Source organism: Lineus longissimus, chromosome 15, assembly GCF_910592395.1.
Source record: "Lineus longissimus chromosome 15, tnLinLong1.2, whole genome shotgun sequence".
NCBI classification, from domain to species: domain Eukaryota; kingdom Metazoa; phylum Nemertea; class Pilidiophora; order Heteronemertea; family Lineidae; genus Lineus; species Lineus longissimus.
This window is the reverse complement of record NC_088322.1, coordinates 7,464,071-7,485,204: the sequence shown is the minus strand read 5'-3', so window position 1 is coordinate 7,485,204 and position 21,134 is coordinate 7,464,071. Positions and strand designations below refer to the sequence as shown.

The 21,134-nt window shown below is 40.9% G+C and overlaps 1 protein-coding gene across 1 annotated transcript; it reads left to right on the top strand.

The window, feature by feature from the left end:
• The first annotated feature begins 202 nt into the window (after positions 1-202).
• On the top strand, positions 203-19,007 carry LOC135499482 (WW domain-containing adapter protein with coiled-coil-like). The gene is made up of 13 exons (XM_064790242.1): positions 203-356; positions 518-551; positions 3,034-3,202; positions 3,860-4,017; positions 4,342-4,469; positions 4,700-4,764; positions 5,168-5,494; positions 7,391-7,651; positions 8,471-8,527; positions 8,705-8,876; positions 9,396-9,570; positions 9,993-10,120; positions 10,739-19,007. The coding sequence occupies exons 1-13, from the start codon at positions 316-318 to the stop codon at positions 10,809-10,811; spliced, it is 1,788 nt and encodes a 595-aa protein (XP_064646312.1). The 5' UTR covers positions 203-315; the 3' UTR covers positions 10,812-19,007.
• The last annotated feature ends 2,127 nt before the right edge of the window (positions 19,008-21,134 follow it).

Below are 21,134 nucleotides of genomic sequence, written 5' to 3'. Positions count from 1 at the left end.
CACGTGACAAATTACTTTCCGGAGATCCTAAAAACATGGTAAACGTTTATCAATTACTACTAACGGTGTTTTGTTATTTGATTATATATAAGCGAAGAGTTATATGGTGTTTATACTTTTTATGAATAGGTGAAAGTAAACTTGAACTCGTTCGGAATGGTTTCGTGAATCTTCGGAAACAATAAAGGTCCCGTATGTATCATGGCAGATCTTCTACATATTTGTTGGTTATGTGTTTTGAGGTGAAAAACACCCAAAATCTCCGTGCTTTACCATTCGATTGGGCTGTTGAAGCTACCAAATACCTAAGCATTGATGGTAATGCATGCAAGGAAATTTCCAAGGCTCAATGATGGGTAAATATAGCAAAATTATACCTCCAAAAATGGGGTCCCGATTTCTGCAGATCCGCCATGATTGTTGTCAAAATCCCTCCTGAAAAGAGAATCGTATTTCGGTTGTTTTCACCCAAATTCGCCTTAAATCTCACCATTTCTGTTTTCTTTCTCTTCCACAGGTATTATAGCCGAAATGAGACTCATCCATACGAGGTAATTTGGTGTCAGAAGACAGAAAATATTGTTCTTCTGAAGTGACCCGAGAAGCCAGACATGAAAAAGTGCACCAAGTTGGGGGTCGAAAGATGGTCTGCACTGAAGAGTGTTGCTTCCTAAAAAGATTTTTACTAGATTTGAGGAAAAGAAGACACCTCTACAGATATCCTCATACAACTTACAAGCAATTTAGAAAAACTTTTTGTCAGATTTATATGCACTTTATCAAACATATTTTTTCAGGATGTTTTTGACCAAAATCTTGACATATTGGTTAATTTTGGTTTTAGGATTCAAAGTCAGACCTGTCAATTACTTTGGCTACATCGTAATTAGTAAGCCCGTGAATTTTCATCACAATTGGAGTTTTAGATCAGTTGTAATCTAAAGAATTGTATATAAGTCGGACTTCAAATCGACCAAAGTCAAAATAGGGTACCCAGTTTGAAACTGGATGATGGTAATAGGTATCAGTGTCTTAGTTGAGTTACAAAATACAGTAATGTATGTACTGCAACCAGAAATTTGCATGAAAAATCTTTGTTTTGGAGAAAAACATTGAAATATATGCGATGTGTCAAATCTGGTTATGATAGCCAAACAAAGTAGGGTACCAATTTCAGAGAATGGGTTCAGCACTGTGCCAATTCATCTTGAATAAGCTTTGCAAGTTTCTCAACTTTATTATCCACGAAAATCAGAAAAATCGTGTAATTATTTTAGCCTCAGAACTCAGAATTGTGTTGTTGACTTGAGATATTTTCCGACCTCAAATCAAAGTAGGGTATCAGTTTCAGAGGAGGGGTTCAGCACTGTGCCAATTCATCTTGAATAAGTTTAACAAGTGTCTAAAGTTTATCATCCACGAAAAATCAGAAAAATTATGTGATTATTTTTATCTCAGAACGCAGGATTGTGTGGTTGACTTGAGATATTTTCGGACCCTAAGTGAAGTATGGTACCAATTTCAGAGAATGGGCTCAGCATTTTGCCAATTCATCTTGAATAAGCTTTGCAAGTGTCATAAGTTTATTGTCCATGATAATCAGAAAAATCAGGTGATTATTTTTGCTTCAGAACACAGAATTGTGTTTTTGACTTGTGATGTTTTCCGAACCAAAGCAAAGTAGGGTAGCAATTTCAGAGAATGGCTTCAGCACTGTGCTATTTCATCTTGAATAAGCTTTGCAAGTGTCTGAGGTTTATTGTCCATGAAAATGAGAACAATCATGTGATTATTTTTGCCTCAGAACTCAGAATTTTGTTTTTGACTTGTGATATTTTCCGGCAACAAACCAATGTAGGGTATCAGTTTCAGAGGAGGGGTTGAGCACTGTGCCTATTCATCTTGAATAAGCTTAACAAGTGTCTAAAGTTTATTATCCATGAAAATCAGAAAAATCATGTGATTATTTTTACCTCCGAACACAGAATTGTGCGGTTGACTTTCAAGAGATATTTTTGGACCCTAAAGCAAAGTATGGTACCAATTTCAGAGAATGGGCTCAGCACTGTGCCAATTCATCTTGAATAAACTTTGCAAGTGTCATAAGTTTATTGTCCACGAAAATCAGAAAAATCATGTGTTTATTTTTGCCTCAGCGCTCAGAATTGTGTTTTTGACTTGTGATATTTCCAAACCAAAGCAAAGTAGGGTAGCAATTTCAGAGAATGGGCTCAGCACTGTGCCCATTCATCTTGAATAAGCTTTGCAAGTGTCTGAAGTTTATCATACTGTGAAAATCAGAGAAATTATTTAGTTATTTTTGTCTCAGAACTCAGAATTGTATTGTCAACTTGAGATACATGTATTCCTGACCCCTTGGCAAAGTATGGTAGCAACTTCAAAGGAAGGGTTCAGCACTGTGCCAATTCATCTTGAAGAAGCTTTGCAAGTGTCTGAAGTTCATTATCCATGAAATTCCAAAAAAATCATGAGGTTATTTTTGCCTGAAAACTCAGAATTCTGTGGTTCACTTGAGATTTTGTGCATCAGGCCCAACGAAAGTAGTGTGGTAATTTTGAAAATGTGTTGTCCTATTTCTTTAATTCTGCGTTTGAAAGAAGAAAGGCAATGTGCTGATCAGTTTGAGCATTCAATCAAGTATTCTATAAAAATCTGTTGGAAATACCCCAGTAAAACTATTTGCAAGGTGAACATGAGTAGGATCCTCATTAACAAGGGGAATCTACCTAGCCCAGGGAAACTCCACCAATGGCATAAGAAGTGTAGGCTAAAGTTTCCTAACTTGTCTAAATCATCAAGCCACGTACATCAGTACATTACATGTAAATAGTAGGCACTCTGGGGTACAGTAGAAGTCAGTTGTCTGATGCCAGGTTGACTGCAGCCAAATCGAAGCTTAAGACATAAGCTGCCTGAAGCTTTTAGACGTAAAGTTCACAAATTTTTCTGGAGGTGATGCAATTTACTCGTTCTTCAAAAAGTGTAATCATTTTCTCCTCCCTGTCTTTACAGAATATGGATAAGTACCCATCAAAATCAAAATATAACGATCGTTATTATGACAAACTGGACGAGTCTCCCAGTAGCCGGCATCGGGATGAGAGTCCAATCGAGCGACCCAGCCCACGATATCACAACAAATCTTCGTATATCGAAAAGACCAAGGAAAAACTTGACCGAGGTATGTATGTTTTGTGGCAGAGTGTATAGGCTAAGGTTTATTTCACTTTCAGTGTTGGGGAATGTAGTCTTGACTTTTATCCAATACAGAGTAGAACCTCTCTATAAAGGACACCCTCGGGATTGACAAGTGCTGTCCTTAATAGAAAGGTGTCGGTCTTGATTAGGGAGGTCAAATTGAACGGAAACACCCAATTTGGGACCAAAACTAGTGTCCTTAATAGAGAGGGTGTCCTTAATAGAGAGGGTGTCCTTAATAGAGTGGTGTCCACTGAGGGTGGTTCTACTGTACTTTGAACTGAGACTTCAGACTTGATGACTTAAAAAATGTGGCGAACTGACGGTTTTTGGCTGTATTTGCTTACAAACTACAAAGCCAGAATTTCATAAGGTATTGAGTGGCGTAACATGAAAAAGTGGCCAAAATTATTTATTGTTGCCGTCTGTTTTGGTGCAGGTCTTTGGCCGTCCCCAAAGCTTCGTTTCCAGTGGCAGTGACTTTGGCTCCGGCCAAGAGTCGTGTCTTCTTTTCATCGGGGGACAATCCTGCAGAGTGTTTCTCGGGGTTCAGTGGCCAAGTCCACATCGACAGGAAGCAGTTGGATGGAGTCCGAGTCTAATCAGGCATTCTGCTAATATTGACGGCCTTCCTTTTTAGGTTCAAGTGGATCTCCAGGCGACCGCCGACTCAATCACCACGCAGGTTCTCATGCGAGCTCTAGCAGCAGCAGTAGTAAGAGTAATAATCACAACAGTCATGACAGAGATCATAAGAATGGTCGTGAGGGCTCCACCAAGAAGGATGTTAGAGCAGAGGTGAGGCTTGTCCAGTGAGGGTCTAAGGAGTGTTGGTCTGGTGACCGGAAACAACACTTGTCTTCTGTTAGGCCTTAGTGATGAAAAATTTAACTTGTTCTAAAGGAGTCTGGTGGTTTAATACTGCTGGCTACCACTCCCAAGGGTCTGGGTTCAATCCCGGTAGACCCCAGGATTGTATGTCTGTATGAACCAGCGTGGCTTTCAAGGAACTAAAATTCCTGTCTGTTTACAACACAGCTTATGAATTGTGACAGAGGAGATCAAGGGTAGGTTTTAGGAATCCTGGAGTTGTTTATGTATTCTTATTTGTCCATGTTCCAGGTACACAAGTCGGCCCTGCGGGTGTGCGGAGACTGGTCAGAACACACCAGCTCCTCGGGGAAGAAATACTACTACAATTGTAAATCTGAAGTATCCCAGTGGGAGAAGCCTAAGGACTGGCATGATACGTAAGTAGGAAGCAAATAGGGAGGTTTTGTGTGCTGGCAATGCATTTACAGTGGAACCTCCCTTAACGGACACCTCTCTATTAAGTACAACCTCTCAATTAAGGACACTAGGTTTGGTCCCAAATTGGTTGTTTCCATTTAATTTGACCTCTCTAATCAGGACACCTCTATATCAAGGACAGCACTTCATTCCAAATTTATAATTCAGCAATATTTTCTTCCGTTTCTAGCATGTCCCACAAGCCTGAGCGCAGGTCTAAGGACAGGGGAATGGAAAGGCAGTCCTCTATCAAATGTAAGTAGTCCTCCCCAAAAACAGTCACATTTTTCCTTCATAAAGGCAAGCAACAAGTTTTGATAACCTGTTTCTTTGGACATTTGTCTGCCGTTCCGAATGTGTTGACTAACAACAAGTACTGACTATGATTAAAAAAAAATCTTATTTTGTTAAAAAACTTATAAAAGTTTTTAGACTTGTGAAAATGGTAGTTCCACCTCTCTCCCCCCCCCCCCCCCCCCCCCCCCAGCCATAACCTACACCACATATTTTTCTAAGAAGAAAACCCCGGAGCTAAATCTTTCGCTGCAATATTAATCTCTGGGCCAAGAAATGACATCGATACATTCTCGAAGTCAAGAGGAAGTGGCATCCCTGTTCAACGATGGTATTGGTAGAAATGTGTTCTGTCTCATTTCAGCCGATGAAGATAAAAGACATTCCATTGATAAAAATGACCGGGTGCACAGGACGTCGCAGTCCTCATCTCACGGATCTGTTAGTAAAATGTCACAAAATTCCGACCACGCCAGGGCGCGGCACAACAGTGCCACGGAACAGTCGCAACGTCTCGGCCAATCACAGCAAAGGACTGGTAATAACGTGTTCTCAGAACACTCCAATGACTCGTTATATAAGGGGCACAATCGCGCCTCGACGGATAGACGTGATAGTAGGTCAATATCTTTTAATCAGACTGACGGACGGTTATCACACTCGCAGGATAGCTGGAAACGGGATTGCGAAGGTAGGATGTTCTTTCGTCACTTCTTTGTTTTCAGATATTTGAAAATATTGAAAACCATGAAATTTTCAAGTGCAAGTTCGATCACCACTTAGAGCTGCGGTTTAAAGGCCTATGCCGTTTGTTAAAAATTTTTAATTTGTAATTGAATTTGAATATATCCAATTGCGGAAATACGTCGTAAATATAACTTTCAACATTGCCCATGTGTAGACTGATATACAAATACCATGAATACCAAGTTTAAACAAATTTGTATTCACAATGATTAAACTACGGCATTGTGTATTAGTGGATTTCTATTTACCTGGACCACAAGTAATTACGAACAGCGTACCCCTTTAAGTGCGATTAAAAGAGTAGAAAGGGCAAAAACATAGCTAGTTCTTTCAAGTGGTTGCCTTCCTCAGTCTGTCATTGCTGAACATAACAACATCTGAACCTTGCTAAGAGTGCAGATTTCACGTTGTGCCCACATCATGTCAACAGTAATTCTAGTTACAAAATGTACAGTGTCTTATGCAGGGCTTTTCAACTTCTTCTCAACTCGGCACGTTACTGCGAGTGGGTGGTCTCCGATGAAGAGAAATTCTGCGAATAATGTTCGACTACCCTAACTCACTTCAAGGGATAGATTTCATTCAATATTTAGCACTAATGACAGAGATTTTAAGCCAGAAATAGACATCTTTACACTCCTTAATAATGTGTTGGGTGGTTAAAATGTTTGGAAAACCGTAACAAAAAAGTGAAACCTTGCAGGCCCCGAATCGAGTGAGGCACAATTTACCTCTGACACTGAATTTCGGTCCGATCTTATTCTTGACTTGGCCACCAGGGGGCCAGAGGTGGAAACCTAAGAAGTGTGATATCTCATGACTATGAGTGTCTCTTTTTCGATAACATATTTATGGTAGGTTCTCTTAGCAAGGATACATCACACAGGTTTTTGATTTGACCTAATTCTCAAGGTCACACAGGTCGTTTGAGTGTCACTGTGGCACGTTTCTTTTAACTGCTAAAGCTATAAACTTGAAATTTGGTACACATGACTCCCTATGTCATGTAACCTCTGACAACAAATTTCGGTCCGATCTGATTGTGTGCAATATCTCGCTTAATTAATGTTATATCAGTGACTTGTTTTCGATTATATTTTTATGCCCGGTACTCCGAGCAACGTTACATATCACGTTGTACCGACTTCGGTTTGACTTTTTATAATTATACATGTAGCATGTTTCTTAACCAGGATGAATTCCTGACCACCAAATATCTATACGGTGCGCACAATGGCCCTTGGCCATTTCATTTATGACAGGTACAATGTACATCTATTGAGGATACATTGTATATTACGGGTTTTTTTATTTGATTTTTTAGGGAAAACTAGGTCAAATGGCAGAGAATGGCCGATTCCTTATTGGTGCCCTTGTCAGCACTCAGTCTTCAGTAGCGTCTTCAGTTTTTGACGTATCCTTGTATATATATGACCCTAAAATCTAGGTCGAGTTCAATTTTGGGTGCTGTGTGATTCTTAGTTTGCCCACTAGGTGGCTTTTTCTGATAAACTTAAAACTGGTCTACATGTAGCTCCCATCATATTTCTACTGTAGGTGCAGCTACTAAAGGTATAATTTACAAGTTTTTGATTTTACCGCATTTCAAAACATTCCCCCTTTGATTACATGCGTGAAGTGAAGATGGAAAGCTAAAATATGATGAATTGGTATCTTTCTGGCCTTACCCTTCAGAATCGAGAAAATTAGGATGGTTTATGTACATTTGTAACTGTAGAGCAGTGTGCATTTACCTCGGCCATTTAATTTCAGATACAGAACGCCACAGAGAAAAAATTCAATACAATATCATGTGACGTTTCACCCGTTGCGTTTCCAGATGCTGGTCAAGAAGAAGATATGGATATCTCACCGGGCAGCTCGCCCACAAATTCTCGCCCATGCTCACGACAACACTCCCAACAGGCGACACCTATTGTTAATTTAGCAAGTTCATTGAATATGGGAGCGCCGTCTTCCGCCACCAATAGTTTGTCAAATTCAATGGTGGCGCCGCCTGGCGTGTCGTTACCCCACTTACTGACGCAGATGAATGACAAGGCGCTGCAGAATCTAAATAATCAGGAATTAACGCAACAAGGTCAGTGCCTGTAGCTTCCCTCGGAAAATTATTCAAAAGTGAGGGTTTGGGCACATCATGACTTCCCAAGACAACTCGTATGATAAATAAATTTTCCTGCTTTCAGAACTTATAATAGAATTTGTCCCATAATGAAAAACGGAACTGGTGTTTTCAAATGTGAAAAAAAGTATTGGATTTTGAGGTTTTATTTGGCATTGTTCATCGATTTTGCAAAGTAAAAAAACAGAAGAAGGACTCACAAAAATAGACTTTCGGGAGCCCTTGTAAAAGTTTGACAACTTCATTTTTAAGCGTATTTCCTAAGACAAATATTGTACCCTTTCCGTACCTCAGTAGGTGTCAAAGCACTACAAGTCATACGCAATGGAACCCTATTGTCCACATGTTCAGCAGGCCTTATCTAGCTGACTGATCTGCGCCAGACTTATGAATAGGAAATGAGACGGTTCATTTTCACCGCCCGAGAAAATGTAAAAAGTAGACTAAATCGTTGGTGTGCGAAATCCCCTTTGACGCTTGAATGAATGGCAAAGTCTTCGCTTTCTTTGAGGATTTTGATATGCCAGAGCTTCATTCAGTTCTTACTCAGCACCTGCATATGAATGAATCTCAATTTTGTGTGTTCCTTTTAGATGGCACTGCAACATCACAATCAGTGTAAAAGCCGAGATGATACTTTTTCTTTCGGAAGCTTTATGATATGAACCAAGCAGTTGCGGCTTTGAGTGAGTGGGGGAAATGTGACAATCAACGCGATTTTTAATCTCGTCACTCAGCATTAAACCATGGTATTAACGTATTGACTCTTATTTGCAGCATTACAAACCCTTCAAAAACTTCAACAAGCCTTGAGTAGGCAAGTAACACAGAATGGTAAGTCTATTTCTCAATTTGATTATTGCATGCTGTTGTTGACTTATCTTGGTGTCAGAAGTTTAATGGATTTTAAACTTAAGGCGATGCATTTTTAAACACCGAATAAAGGTCAACATTTGTCAGTCCCTAGGGTGTCCTTGATAGAGAGGTTCTACTGTAGTTTCTTCTTTGCAGCCATTAGCCAGTCTCCCCCATCAACAACGTCGGATATGACTCCGTCACCGTTCACGTCGCCCACGTTAAACTCTGCGCATCACCCGGCAAGAATACGGACGGACTCCACCACGTTACATAGTGACGATGGCGGTGCCAGTCCGCGGTCAGATCAGAGTTTTAGGTCATCAAGGTAAGCCTGTTTGTACTATTATAGTCTGTTTGTTTGTAATCAACAGTGTTCCTTTTAGTACTGGTGCTGCCATCTGGAGTTTTAGTTCTGCAGGTTCCTCATTGTTTCAGCATGTTTGTTCTATACAACGATGATGTAAGTTGATGTCAACGCTACGTCAAATCGTTGTCACGTGTCACTGTTAGTGGAGAAGATGTGAAGTCAACTTGTATCTGTTCTTGGCTGTATGTGATATTACGCGTTAAGCTCTGCTAGTTCTTAGGCAAAAAGTTTAAACTGTCTGTTACAAGGGAGCAAGCTTAGTATTGCTTGTTTCTCATTGTTGATGGATAGCTTTTAAAGCTTATTTTCAAATAATAGCTGGAATCTTTTAAAGCTTTAACGTGATAATGAAGAATGCTGGAAGTGATCAGTGTTTGTCTTGGCTCCTCTAAGATTATTTTTGTGCATAATGAGGTCTGAAACATCCTGTCCGTGGTAGAAATTTGGTTTACTGATTTTGTGATGTTTTTGTTGCAGGCATGGTAGTCCGACTCCAAGCCAGGGTAGTTCACAAGGTGTCCCAATCACGAGCTGTCTCGCTTCAATCAAACCAGCGTCAACTATAGAGCTTACTCCTTCTTTAGCAAATTATTACGATGAAAAATTAACTGGTCACGTGTCGGGGTGGCAGGGGACTCATATTGAAAGACAGGTGAGTGGCGGTGGTTGTCTGATTGGCTCTCAGTGAGCCATGGAAGGGATCTGATACCAACTTTGACGGAGGTTCAAAAGAAGTGTGTTTCTGAGGACTACTGTCTCTATTATTCCGTTTCCATGGAGAAACGTGTCGATCATCACTTGAGCTTTTTTGAAGGTGCTGAGGACAGAGAGGCAATCCAACAAGAATTTGAACATTGAATAGTTTAGTCTGACCTCTTTTCGTACACCCTATAGTGCTCCACCTCCATCCTCCACATGTTGAAGATGATGAAGTATTTTGAAGTACATGTACATGTATTGTGCACTGTGGAATTTGAAAAGCCTGAAAATTCCAAATCTACCGCTTGCCCACTTTATCTAATCTTTGTTTGTTTTTTGCAACGCCCTTTAAAATAACTTCATGTGTTGTTTCAGGCTGACCACTATATGGAGGACGCGCATACTGTGGGGAGTCTTCATTGTACGCAAGTGTCTGCTGACCTCAAGAAGGCCAGGTCTTTAGTTCGTATAGCGGAGATACAATCCACATTACAAGAACAAAGGTAGGTCCTAGCACTTCGTAAATATGTGTTTGCTCACTTGACCTCAGAATTAGCAACTCCCTATGACGCACCATATTTCGATCCGGAGCCGTTGGACGTTATGATTGCCCAAAATACCGGTCTCAAGATATCATGGCGCAGTGCACTTTGGCACACGTCGCAGTGCATTGAGATACACAAATGATGCTGTAGAAGTCTGTGCTGAATGAAATCATGCCGTGGAACGTCTGCTGCCGGAATGGTAAAGCAGACGACAGCCCTCACCAATGTTTACACAAATCCTACGGCGTGGTTCGGAAAATATTTGAAGAAAACTTGACCGTATGAACTGTCTGAACAATGTTTCTTCCAAATGAAATGCTTCAAAATATTGAGTTGTGCAGCAGACGACAGTTGACGTGCGACTTTTCGTGGAAAACACGTGAATCATGAATCCGAATATGCTCGTTCTTTGCGATGTGGAACGTGAATCGTGACAGATAAAAAGAAAAATATTTTAATGAAAAAGGACAACATTTTCAATTGATCAATGGCATATTTTGTTCCTTTTCCAATGCAGTCAGTTTTCGTTTTGCTGAAATTCAATAACTTACATTTTCCTCTCCTTTCTCTTTTCAGGATATTATTTTTAATACAACAAATAAAAGAACTGGAGACTGTAAAGAGCCAGAATACGTTCATGTCATCTTAGTACATTATGTAATCATTGCTAGTGACTAATTAATATCATTAATTAATTCTTGAGTCTGTTGCAAAGTTAACGAAGTCAAACAGACTTTGGTCCGGTTTCGATAATTCAAATTTTTTAATGAACATTGATGTTATTTTGGATCTGTTGATGGGGACTGACCAAGTGAATCATATTTGCTGAAACAAAAAATGTTATGTATGAACTTGTAGTTTGGTTGATCTGGAAATTTGAATCTTTTCTTCCAAAGAAGTTTTGGGTGTGCTTAAATGTTTGATTTGGTTTAGAAAACAGGCCAAAATGTTCGATATTTGGTAATTTTGAAACAGACTATGAAACGCTGTGAATAGCTGTAAACGTTTTTGTCAAACTGGCGGAAGTCGTAGACTATTTCAATGTAGAAATCTGTTGCCATGAGGTGCTTAGCAACTGTTGCTATGGTTACAGCAGTTGCTATGGCGACTTCATAGTAGCTAATCAATCTTCTTGGAATATTTGGGTCAAATTTGTTTGGCAGTGTTGGTTGTCAGCGTTGGTCCTATCACAAAATGGGACTTCCATAATTTCTGGCTAACGGCAATGTTTTGCTGGCCGCAGTGTGTGTTCCGAGATAGCCTTACTATGTGAAGTTTAATTCTCAAGTGGATATGTTTAATTTTACACTTGGATTATTTGGATTACAATGTAAGCCTCGTGGGGCGTTGGACCAGGTCTCGCTTGATTTGGTAAGTCTGATTTTTTTATTGTTGTGACTTTCAACAGACCAGTCATTGTCGATTGCATAGAAGACCACAGAAAGGAAAACAGTCAAAATGCAGGGTGGCGTCTTCACTAATTCCAGATTGCATAGTATTCCTGAAACGTTATGTAGTATTTAGCTTTTCCAGGGCTTCTTCATCTTGGGGCAGGCACCCCCAAACGGGGGATTTTTGTTGTTCCGACCTGCAATTATGATTGCACGAGATAGAAATTGCTTGTTTGCCATGGTCAGCTGATCGATTAATCTACACGTCTGTCATTTTATTCGGGTGTCCTCGTCTGCCTTCTATTTTCGAATTTTTTCCATTTACTGATAATCGCAAAAATATATGGCTGCGAAAAAAGAACATCTGATTGAAAACAGTTATGGATTTATTAAAACGCTAAATCAAAACTTATAAATATGATCCTTAATATTTCTGGTTTTAGAGTATTCCGAATAAGCTCTGCTGAAAACCTGACCCTCCCTTCCCCTTGTTATAACTTTTTAGCTCACCTCTTAGCAGAGGTGAGCTTATCCCATACCGTGGCGTCCGTCGTCCGTCGTCGTCGTCGTCGTCGTCGTCGTCGTCGTCGTCGTCGTCGTCGTCGTCGTCGTCCGTTAGCAGGGCACGTTTCGTAACTGTTAGAGCTATTGAGTTGAAACTTGGTACACATGTACCCTTATGTAATGACACCTGGGAGACCAAGTTTCGGTCCGATTCGTTTCATGGTTTGGCCACCAGGGGGCCAAACGTTAAAAGTGAAAATATGCAATATCTCCCTTAATAGTAGTCGGGAAATTTTGAAAAAAATATGGTAGGTACTTCTAGCAAAGGTGCATCATATATCCTCCGGGTTTTTGATTTGACCTCCTTTTCAAGGTCACAGAGGTCAAATGGTGTAAATTGGCCGTTAGGATGTAACGATGGCACGTTTCTAAACTGCAATGACTATTGATACCAAATTTGGTACACATTTACCCCTTAGTCAGGTGATCTCAGGGACCGAAGTTTGGTCCAATATGATTCACCACTTGACCACCAGGGGGCAAAATCCAAAAACCTTAAAAATGTGATTATTCCTTAACTTCTTGCCCGATTGCCACCAATTTGATATCATGGGTACATCTAACCACCATACAGTATATGTCACACAGGTTTTTAATTTGACCTTCTTGTCAAGGTCACAGAGGTCAAATGGCGTAAATTCGCCGTCGGGCCGTAAACTATGGCACGTTTCTTAACTGCAATGACTATTGATCACAAATTAAGTACACATGTACCCCTTGGTCAGGTGATCTCAGGTACCGAAGTTTGGTGCGATCTGATTTGCCGTTTGGCCTCCAGGGAGGGGGCCAAATCCTAAATTCTTCAAAATGCCATTATTCCTAGTAATGACTTGCCCGATTGGCACCAATTTTATATCATAGGTACATCTAATTCTAACAACCATTCAATGTGTCACCCGGGTCTTCTTTGATTTGACCTACTTTTCAAGGTCACAGAGGTCGAATGTACTGTAAATTGGCCATTTTGGGGAAATTGTAATTGCTTGGACCTACATCAAACCTAACACTACATGACACAAGACCATGCTCTTTATCCATCTTTCCTCCACATGAGGTGAGCACAATGGCCCTGGCCATTTCATTTGTGTAAAATTCCTGCACTTTAGTTTTGTCCAGGATTTTGAGAAATTATGCAAATTTTCACTGCAAATCTTGTTCTATGGCTTGATCGCCAAAATACTTGACCTCCAATTGACCTACTATTAGTAGGTCAATGTCCTATTGTTCTGTAGCCATTTGTATGACACAATTGGCATCCCCATGCTTGAAAAATAGTCGTATTTTGGAAGCACAGGTTTCATATCCTCCATATTTCTGAGTGAGGGGTGGGGAGTCCATCATCAAAGCAAAGTCAGGATTGTTTGACAAGAGCTGAAGATTCCTGGAGATGTTTTGTCGAAAGCGACCTAAAAACAAGAATTGGGAGTGAAAAAAACACACATTTCTGAAGAACTTGGACAAAATTATCATTTTGTACATTACCTATCACCCACAGATGTAATCTTAATTATTTTCCCATTAACGTCTTATTTTATTATCTGTCTTTATTGTAATTTTCCGAAGTGCTCAACTCAAGTTGAAATATTTATCATTTATATATCACTAAATTAAATTTTTTGCCGATTGATGTGCAGGTTTTGAAGATAGTTAGGAGGTGTATATCTTGCCGAACTTGTTTCTTCCTGTACTAATTTATGAGGATATATCTAGGATTTCATCAGGCATGGTGACTTCTTCCAAATAAGTACATGAAGTACTTTATACCGTACTCCTTTTCAAATGGACACTCTATTTTTCCGAAAAATATCCTGACTTTGCACATGGCCTACATTGTAGGTAGGTCGTGCAATAACGCTGGCAAAAGGTGGATCGCAGCCTTGTAAGATGTGAAATGCTCTAGATATATCCTCGACTCTCTCTCTTGAATGACTAAACAGTAATTATTATTTTGTCTGTATTTGAATTTTATTTTGTCTCCAATGTCTCCAGTACTTGTATAATCAAAAGAAATTCTAAGCGTATGCCGCGTGAGCGTTGAAGAACTCACGAGTCATGTGACACCAAGGACTGCTGTAACCTTGCATCCCAATTTCATGCACTGTGCCACCTCTGGTCTCATAAGCGTTTACAATATGTCTTTTAATGGCTTAACCCTTTAGATCCTGGAACATAATGTGTTTTCATAGAGCATTTCAGCAATTTTCACCCCAAAAGTCCTGAAAAAGCACCCTTGTGTACAAGCCAGCCACTAAATGACCGTAATATTTCATCAAGCGATCCCAAAAGGCCTGAAGCCGTCTTAGTTTGCAGTGGTGTCGCTCGAGAATGGATCGCGTACTGGTGAGTGGTTAGCGGCCGGTTTAGGATATGTAGACGCACGCCTTGCATTTAAAAATTATAAGGGCAGCCATTTTAGAGCCATTTTGACGTGTGAAAGAATATCTGAGAGGGTACAAAGGCCATTTTTGGAAGGCAGCGACTGGTGACAAAAATCAGTGGTTGGATATCAGCCGGTTGGGATCTAAAGGGTTAAAACAATATAAATTGTTTCTATTTGGCGTCATCCCCGTGTAATTCTCATTTCTAGTATGCTGATAAGTGATACATGATGATTATGACTTTTTGCCAAAGTACCGCACGATATCTGTCGGTTTGATAAAAATGTTGGGTTTCTGGTGTAATTGTTGGCATAATTTCCGCTGTGTTCTGAAGTAATGAGTTGCAATGTTGTTGTTTTCTGTTTGGCCTTGACCTTGACCTTGAAATCTGTGTACAGAGTGTCCCGAAAGAACGTTTTTAAAGGTCGGATTTGTTGAAAGAGAGACTTTCAACTCTTTGCGATTGTAAATTCGGTAATTTTCGATTACTGTTGTGTTGCCAACGTCAGCGATGATAGCCTCAACAGTCCGTGCATAAAAACTAATGCTGAATTGTAAAGTAGTATGCAGAGATTAAGAAAGTTTGGGATGTTAAAATATTTGATTGTCCGCTGTCCACTTCCAAGTTCCATCAGAGGCCGAATAAATTATATCCAAAATTTATGAGTGTTTCTGGGTTTTCTTGGTGTTGCAGGCCATTCGGTTGTTCAACCTGTTTGGCAACAACCTCTGTTTTCTTCCTAATAGAAATAAAAGTTAGATTATGGACTTTGAGTTCAGATTGAAATGGGGACAATATTAGTAATGGCTTTATAGCTATACATAGCCACATATTTCTGGGGTAGGTAAGAAGGGGTTAGCTCATTCTGAATCTGATTCAGACCTCCCCTGTGTTATGTAATTCTGCAACTGGAGATCTTCCAATTTGAATCGGAAACACTGATAAAACATGTCTTGTGTTTATTTAAAAAATAATTTTTCAAAAGTTCGGAAATGGATCTTTGGGCTACTGTGGTTGTTCAGTTAGGTCAACTTTGTAAATAAGTATTCGCCCCAATCTTGGGTTGACCAATGAAAAGTTTGCATGCATAACAAGGCATTTAATCATACATGTAACATAGCTTCATTTTAAATCACATGCAATTCATGCATTCGGATCAGTGTTTTGGCAGTGGTGACACCTACTGGTGTTTCCTGAACAAATTTTCAGTGAATGACTAAAATATCTACTGAAAGGTAAATAGGGAAAAACTACTGTAAGGTAAAATGGGGGAAAGCTGCCGTAGTGTAAGCTAAAATGGGGAAAACTATACATTAAACCGTAAAGTTATTTTATTTTCCTAACAAAAATAAATAGCATAAAATAACTAGTCAATTTATGTTGAAAAATGGTCCTCTGAAAAAGAAGGATGCACGAAGCATTTTTTGTGATAAGTTCTTTGCCAGCTTATAGTCGCGAAAATTAGACAGCAAGGAGACCCAAAATGAGTGGCAAGGCCACTCTCTTGAATTCACACATCAAAGTCTCAGAGAGTAGCCCATGACTGTAAATGATGACTGCTGTTAGCCACCTGGCAGGATCATGTGGATTGAAAACCGAAAAGAAAAGGAACATGTTCGCACATAATCGGGCAAAAATTTTGAAACCAGGTAGATTGTCTTCCGCCAGAATCATGTCTCGGACTATGATAATCCGAATCGAGGCCAGTACTCTACCAAATGGGGACTGTTTTGAATAGTCAAGACCTGAAATATAAAATCTCACTCATAGAAGTCGTTACCTCTTGGTGTGTCATTCAACCAGTAGGTGTCACCACTGCTACGTTTTTAAAGGGATACTGTGTATATTACTGATGTTAAATGTTTTAGTTCGAGGTGCGAGAAGTTATCTAGGTTATATAATTATAGTTCCCTTTACTGTGTTGCCACTAGTTTCCGTGGCCACTTACGACCTTTTGAAGGTAAATTTTAAAGTTTTTTACGTGACATGGTGTTGTTCTGGTAGCAGTTTTTGGTCAGGACCTGTCGCGTTATCTACAGATGGCGGATATGGAATATATTATACATTGGAAGGTTTGAGGGTAACCCAATAGATTTAAACAGTTTCCTAGGTTCAGTATGTGAAATAAGAGAAAGTGGTGCAATTATAGCCCTTACTGTATAGCAATCAGTTGCCAGTAGGCATTAATTTACACAAAGGCAAGAAGCCACATGGGCCAGTGGTAACTCTGCTGGCTACCACACGAAAAGGCCCCAGTTCAATCCCGGGGAGAACCCAGGATTGTATTTCTTGATGAACTGGCGTGGCTTTCAAGGAACTAAAATTCCTGGCTCTTCACAGTCCTTCGCATGAAACATAAAACCTAGGTTCCTTGGTGTCTGTGCCAGAGCAAGACCCCACCAAGTGAGAAACATGAGTAGCTTGCGTGGACTCTACCTCTGGCCAAAGTCGGAGTCACTTGGCCAATAAACTTAATTGGTCCCTTTAATAAACCGTTGTGGCGAGCATAAATGCTCATCCCTCGTTGGAGGAGAAATGCTCCCTGGAGAAATTCACCTCCAAGTGCAGAGCGAACGCTGAAGAAGAACCACGAAGGCCATAATTGTGGCACAATACCTAATGTAGAAGTTGGTTTGGCGGTTATGTAGTTGCATGCACCCATTAACCATTGGGGATAAAAGTAGGGTAGACGCTTAGTTCGCCGTTTTATAAGCGAACAGGACAATTCAAAATCAGATAATGGGTGATATGAATAAAGACTAGCAAATGCTTTTACTTCAATTTTGTACAGAAAGGCCTAGTGTAAATGTACATGGAGTTTTAGATAAAAGCATTTGCTAGTCTTTATTCATATCACCCAATAACTAGGGAATCTCTGATTTGATATGTGCTGATGCATCTTCTTTGAATTCTCTCTGCACTTGGGCGTGATGTTCTCCAGGGGGTATCAATCCTCCTCCTCCTAAAGCGGGATAAGTGTTAATACACCCCATTTCAGTTTGGCACCAGTTAGATTATTGGCCTAAACCAGGAAGTGACTCCTATCTTCCGCTGGAGGTAGAGTCAATTGCAAGCTACTCATGTTTCTGACTTAAATGGGTTCGTTTATCATTCCCTTGGCAGAGACACAAGGTACATTGTACAAGGAGCTTCAGTTCTGTTTCATGCAAATGGGCCTTCTGTGCTAGTTCCATAGGTCAAAGAGAGAATACAGAAAAAACTAAACAGAATTTTGGTCTCTTGCGATTTAGTTGCCGGTGTGCACTGTACTCCAGGGAAGGGAACATGCCAATACTTCTGGTATTGGCTGCGTTTTTTGTCTATTTCTATAAAACTGCCACAACCAGGCCCAAGACTTGCCATGTAACCATGGTGACACCAATGTCAACACCATGTCCAGTGTTTTTCAATGAGTTTTTGACGGGTGGTGTTGTATGAGCGAAAGTGTCATATTTTTGAGGGTCCACCGAGATATTTATAACGTTTATTGATGAGGTGTTTTACACTGTGCTTACGAAGGTAGTGTGAGGTGTTTGCGGGTTGTCTATAGATTATTTTATTTGGAAATGTGGACGAGTATGTTGGCGGGGTACAAGTGTGAACAAATATATAATTACTTTAGAAACTTTGAAGTTGGTCTGATGTGCTAAAAATAATTGACCGTGGGTTACCCTGATTCTAACAGCGCCATGGTCATTGACGAGGACCGATTATACAGGGTCTGCCAGAGCCACTTGTAATTCCAAGATCTGTACATTGCTCTTCGTTGAGCCCTGTTTCGGAGTCACTGTACCTTTAGAACTTGTGTAAAGTGCCTGCAATCCCAACACATTTCCTTTGCTTGCCTGGCAGTGTTTTTCACGAGGTTATCTTGAAGCAGGGTGGTGTCCAAAGATTTTCCTGATCTGTCTAACATACATCATGCACATGATTTGAGGTGGGCCCCGTCAGACATGTGCATGATTTGAGGTGGGCCTTTTCAGGCATGTTAGGAATGTTTGGTGGGCCTTGTAAAGTGTTTTTCAGAAATGGCTGCAAAAAGGGTCCCATTTACTCAATTAATTTTGAGATGATTTCAAAAATAACATTTAACTGCATGTAAGCATCAGTCGGGATTGGCCAACTCCTGCTTTAAAACTGAAGCCACCCTGCTATAAAAGTAACTCGTGGAGATCACTGCATTTTGTCTCACCCTCTGTTTGTTAAAGTACGGCTCTCGTGGGCCGCTTGATCGTAAGTGACAGAGAATTCGCTTTGCTGTTCGGTCAAAAAGGTTATTTTGTCTGCTAAGACAAAGGGAATTTTCTGCTGTACTGGTATGATTAAGGACCTGTTTGTGTGCCGTGTTGGAGGGACACTGCCTAGGGGGGATGTTGTATAAAGGATCGGTTGATGACTATTCAAGGCAGGATTACTGGTGGTTTGGCATCTTTTAGTCCTGTGGGATAACATTATTTTAGTAGATAATTTCGTTCATGTATTGAAAAAGTACTTCAATGAATAAAACTGTATAAATTGTAATTTTTGTTGTCTTTGTGTTGTTTAGCGTGATTTGATAACTTGTGAGATGTTGACACTGTCGTCTCGTTTGCAGGTTGAAGAACCATCCCTGTAGAGCCCGATTCAGTTTGGTTGTAAAACTGTGTCATCTCTGTCACCATCTTGGTAGGAACGTTGACTATCTCCACTTCATCAGCTCGTTTGCAAGATGGTAGTGGTATCAAACCCTGTGTGGCATGTTCGTGACTATCTTATCTCTGCCACTATGGTAGGACAATGGAGACACTGGGTCTAATTCGTTCTAGTTGCGACTGTATCCACTTGATCAACGAGTTTGCAAGATGGTGGAATTGGCAGGCCCGATTCGGTGTGGTTGTAACTGTGTCATCTCTGTCACCATCTTGGTAGGAACGTTGACTGTCTCCACTTCATCAGCTCGTTTGCAAGACAGTGAAGGTAACAGTCCTGGTGTGGTCTAATTGAGACTACTTTATCTCTGTCACCATGTTGGTAGGACAATGGAGATGCCAGATCTGCTTTGGTCTGGTTGTGCCAGTCTCCACTTGATTACCTCGTTTGGAAGATGATGGAGGGAATGGGCCTTGTGTGGTCAGGTTGTTACTACCTCATCTCTCTCCCCATCTTAGCAGGACAATTGGAATGACAGGCTTCGTTGGTTCTGGTTGTGACTGACTCCACATCATCATCTCGTTTGCAAGTAGGTGGAGGTAACAGGCCCGATGTGGTCAAGTTGTGATATTCTCCACATCATCATTTCGTTTACAAGTAGGTGGAGGTAATAGGCTCGATGTGTCAGGTTTTGACTACCTCATCTCTCTCCCCATCTCTGTAACCATTTTGGCAGGACAATGGAGGTGCCAGGCCTGCTTTGGTCTGGTTGTGCCAGTCTCCACTTGATTACTTCGTTAGGAAGACGATGAAGGGAATGGGCCCGATGTGGTCAGGTTTTGACTACCTCATCTCTCTCCCCATCTTGGTAGGACAATGGGAATGCCCGGCCGGATTTGTCCTGATTGTGACTGTCTCAACTTCATCACCTCGCTCTTAAGACGGTGGAGGTATCGAACCCTGTGTGGTATGATAATGACTATCTTATCTCCGCCGCTATCGCAGCACATTGGAGACAATGGGCCTAATTCGTTCTAGTTGCAACTGTATCCACTTGATTAACGAAGTTGCAAGAAGGTGGAATTAGCAGGCCCGATTTGGTGTGGTTGTAACTGTGTCATATCTGTCAACATCTTGGTAGGAACGTTGACTGTCTCCACTTCATCAGCTCGTTTGCAAGACAGTGAAGGTAACAGTCCTGGTGTGGTCTAATTGAGACTATTTCATCTCTGTCACCATGTTGGTAGGACAATGGTGGTGCCAGGTCTGCTTTGGTCTGGTTGTGCCAGTCTCCACTTGATTACCTCGTTTGGAAGATGATGGAGGGAACGGGCCCGATGTGGTCAGGTTGTTACTACCTCATCTCTCTCCCCATCTTAGCAGGACAATTCGAATGCCAGGCCCGGTTGGTTCTGGTTGTGACTAACTCCACATCATCATCTCGTTTGCCAGTAGGTGGAGGTAACAGGCCCGATGTGGTCAAGTTGTGATTGTCTCCACATCACCATCTCGTTTACAAGTAGGTGGAGGTAATAGGCTCGATGTGTCAGGTTGTGACTCCCTCATCTCTCTCCCCATCGGTGAGTCCTGGTGTGGTCTAGTTAAGACTACTTCATCTCTGTCACCATGTTGGCAGGACAATGGAGGTGCCTGGTCTGCTTTGGTCTGGTTGTGCGTCTCCACTTTATTACCTCGTTTGGAAGACGATGGAGGCAACGGGCCCTGTGTGGTCAGGTTGTTACTACCTCATCTCTCTCCCCATCTTAGCAGGACAATGGGAATGCCTGGCCCGATTGGTTCTGGTTGTGACTGACTCCACATCATCATCTCGTTTGCAAGTAGGTGGAGGTATCGAACCCTGTGTGGCCTGTTCGTGACTACTATGGCAGGACAATGGAGACACTGGGCCCAATTCGTTCTAGATGCGACTGTCTCCACTTGATCAACGAGTTTGCAAGATGGTGGAATTGGCAGGCCCGATTTGGTTTGGTTTAAACTGTGTCATCTCT

Bases quoted from the DNA above. Each gene is read 5' to 3' on its own strand.
- LOC135499482 (XM_064790242.1), top strand. From the start codon at position 316: ATGGTAATGCATGCAAGGAAATTTCCAAGGCTCAATGATGG. The intron at 4,470-4,699 runs GTAAGTAGGAAG...TTCCGTTTCTAG, and splicing joins CCTAAGGACTGGCATGATAC to CATGTCCCACAAGCCTGAGC. The intron at 5,495-7,390 runs GTAGGATGTTCT...TTGCGTTTCCAG, and splicing joins CTGGAAACGGGATTGCGAAG to ATGCTGGTCAAGAAGAAGAT.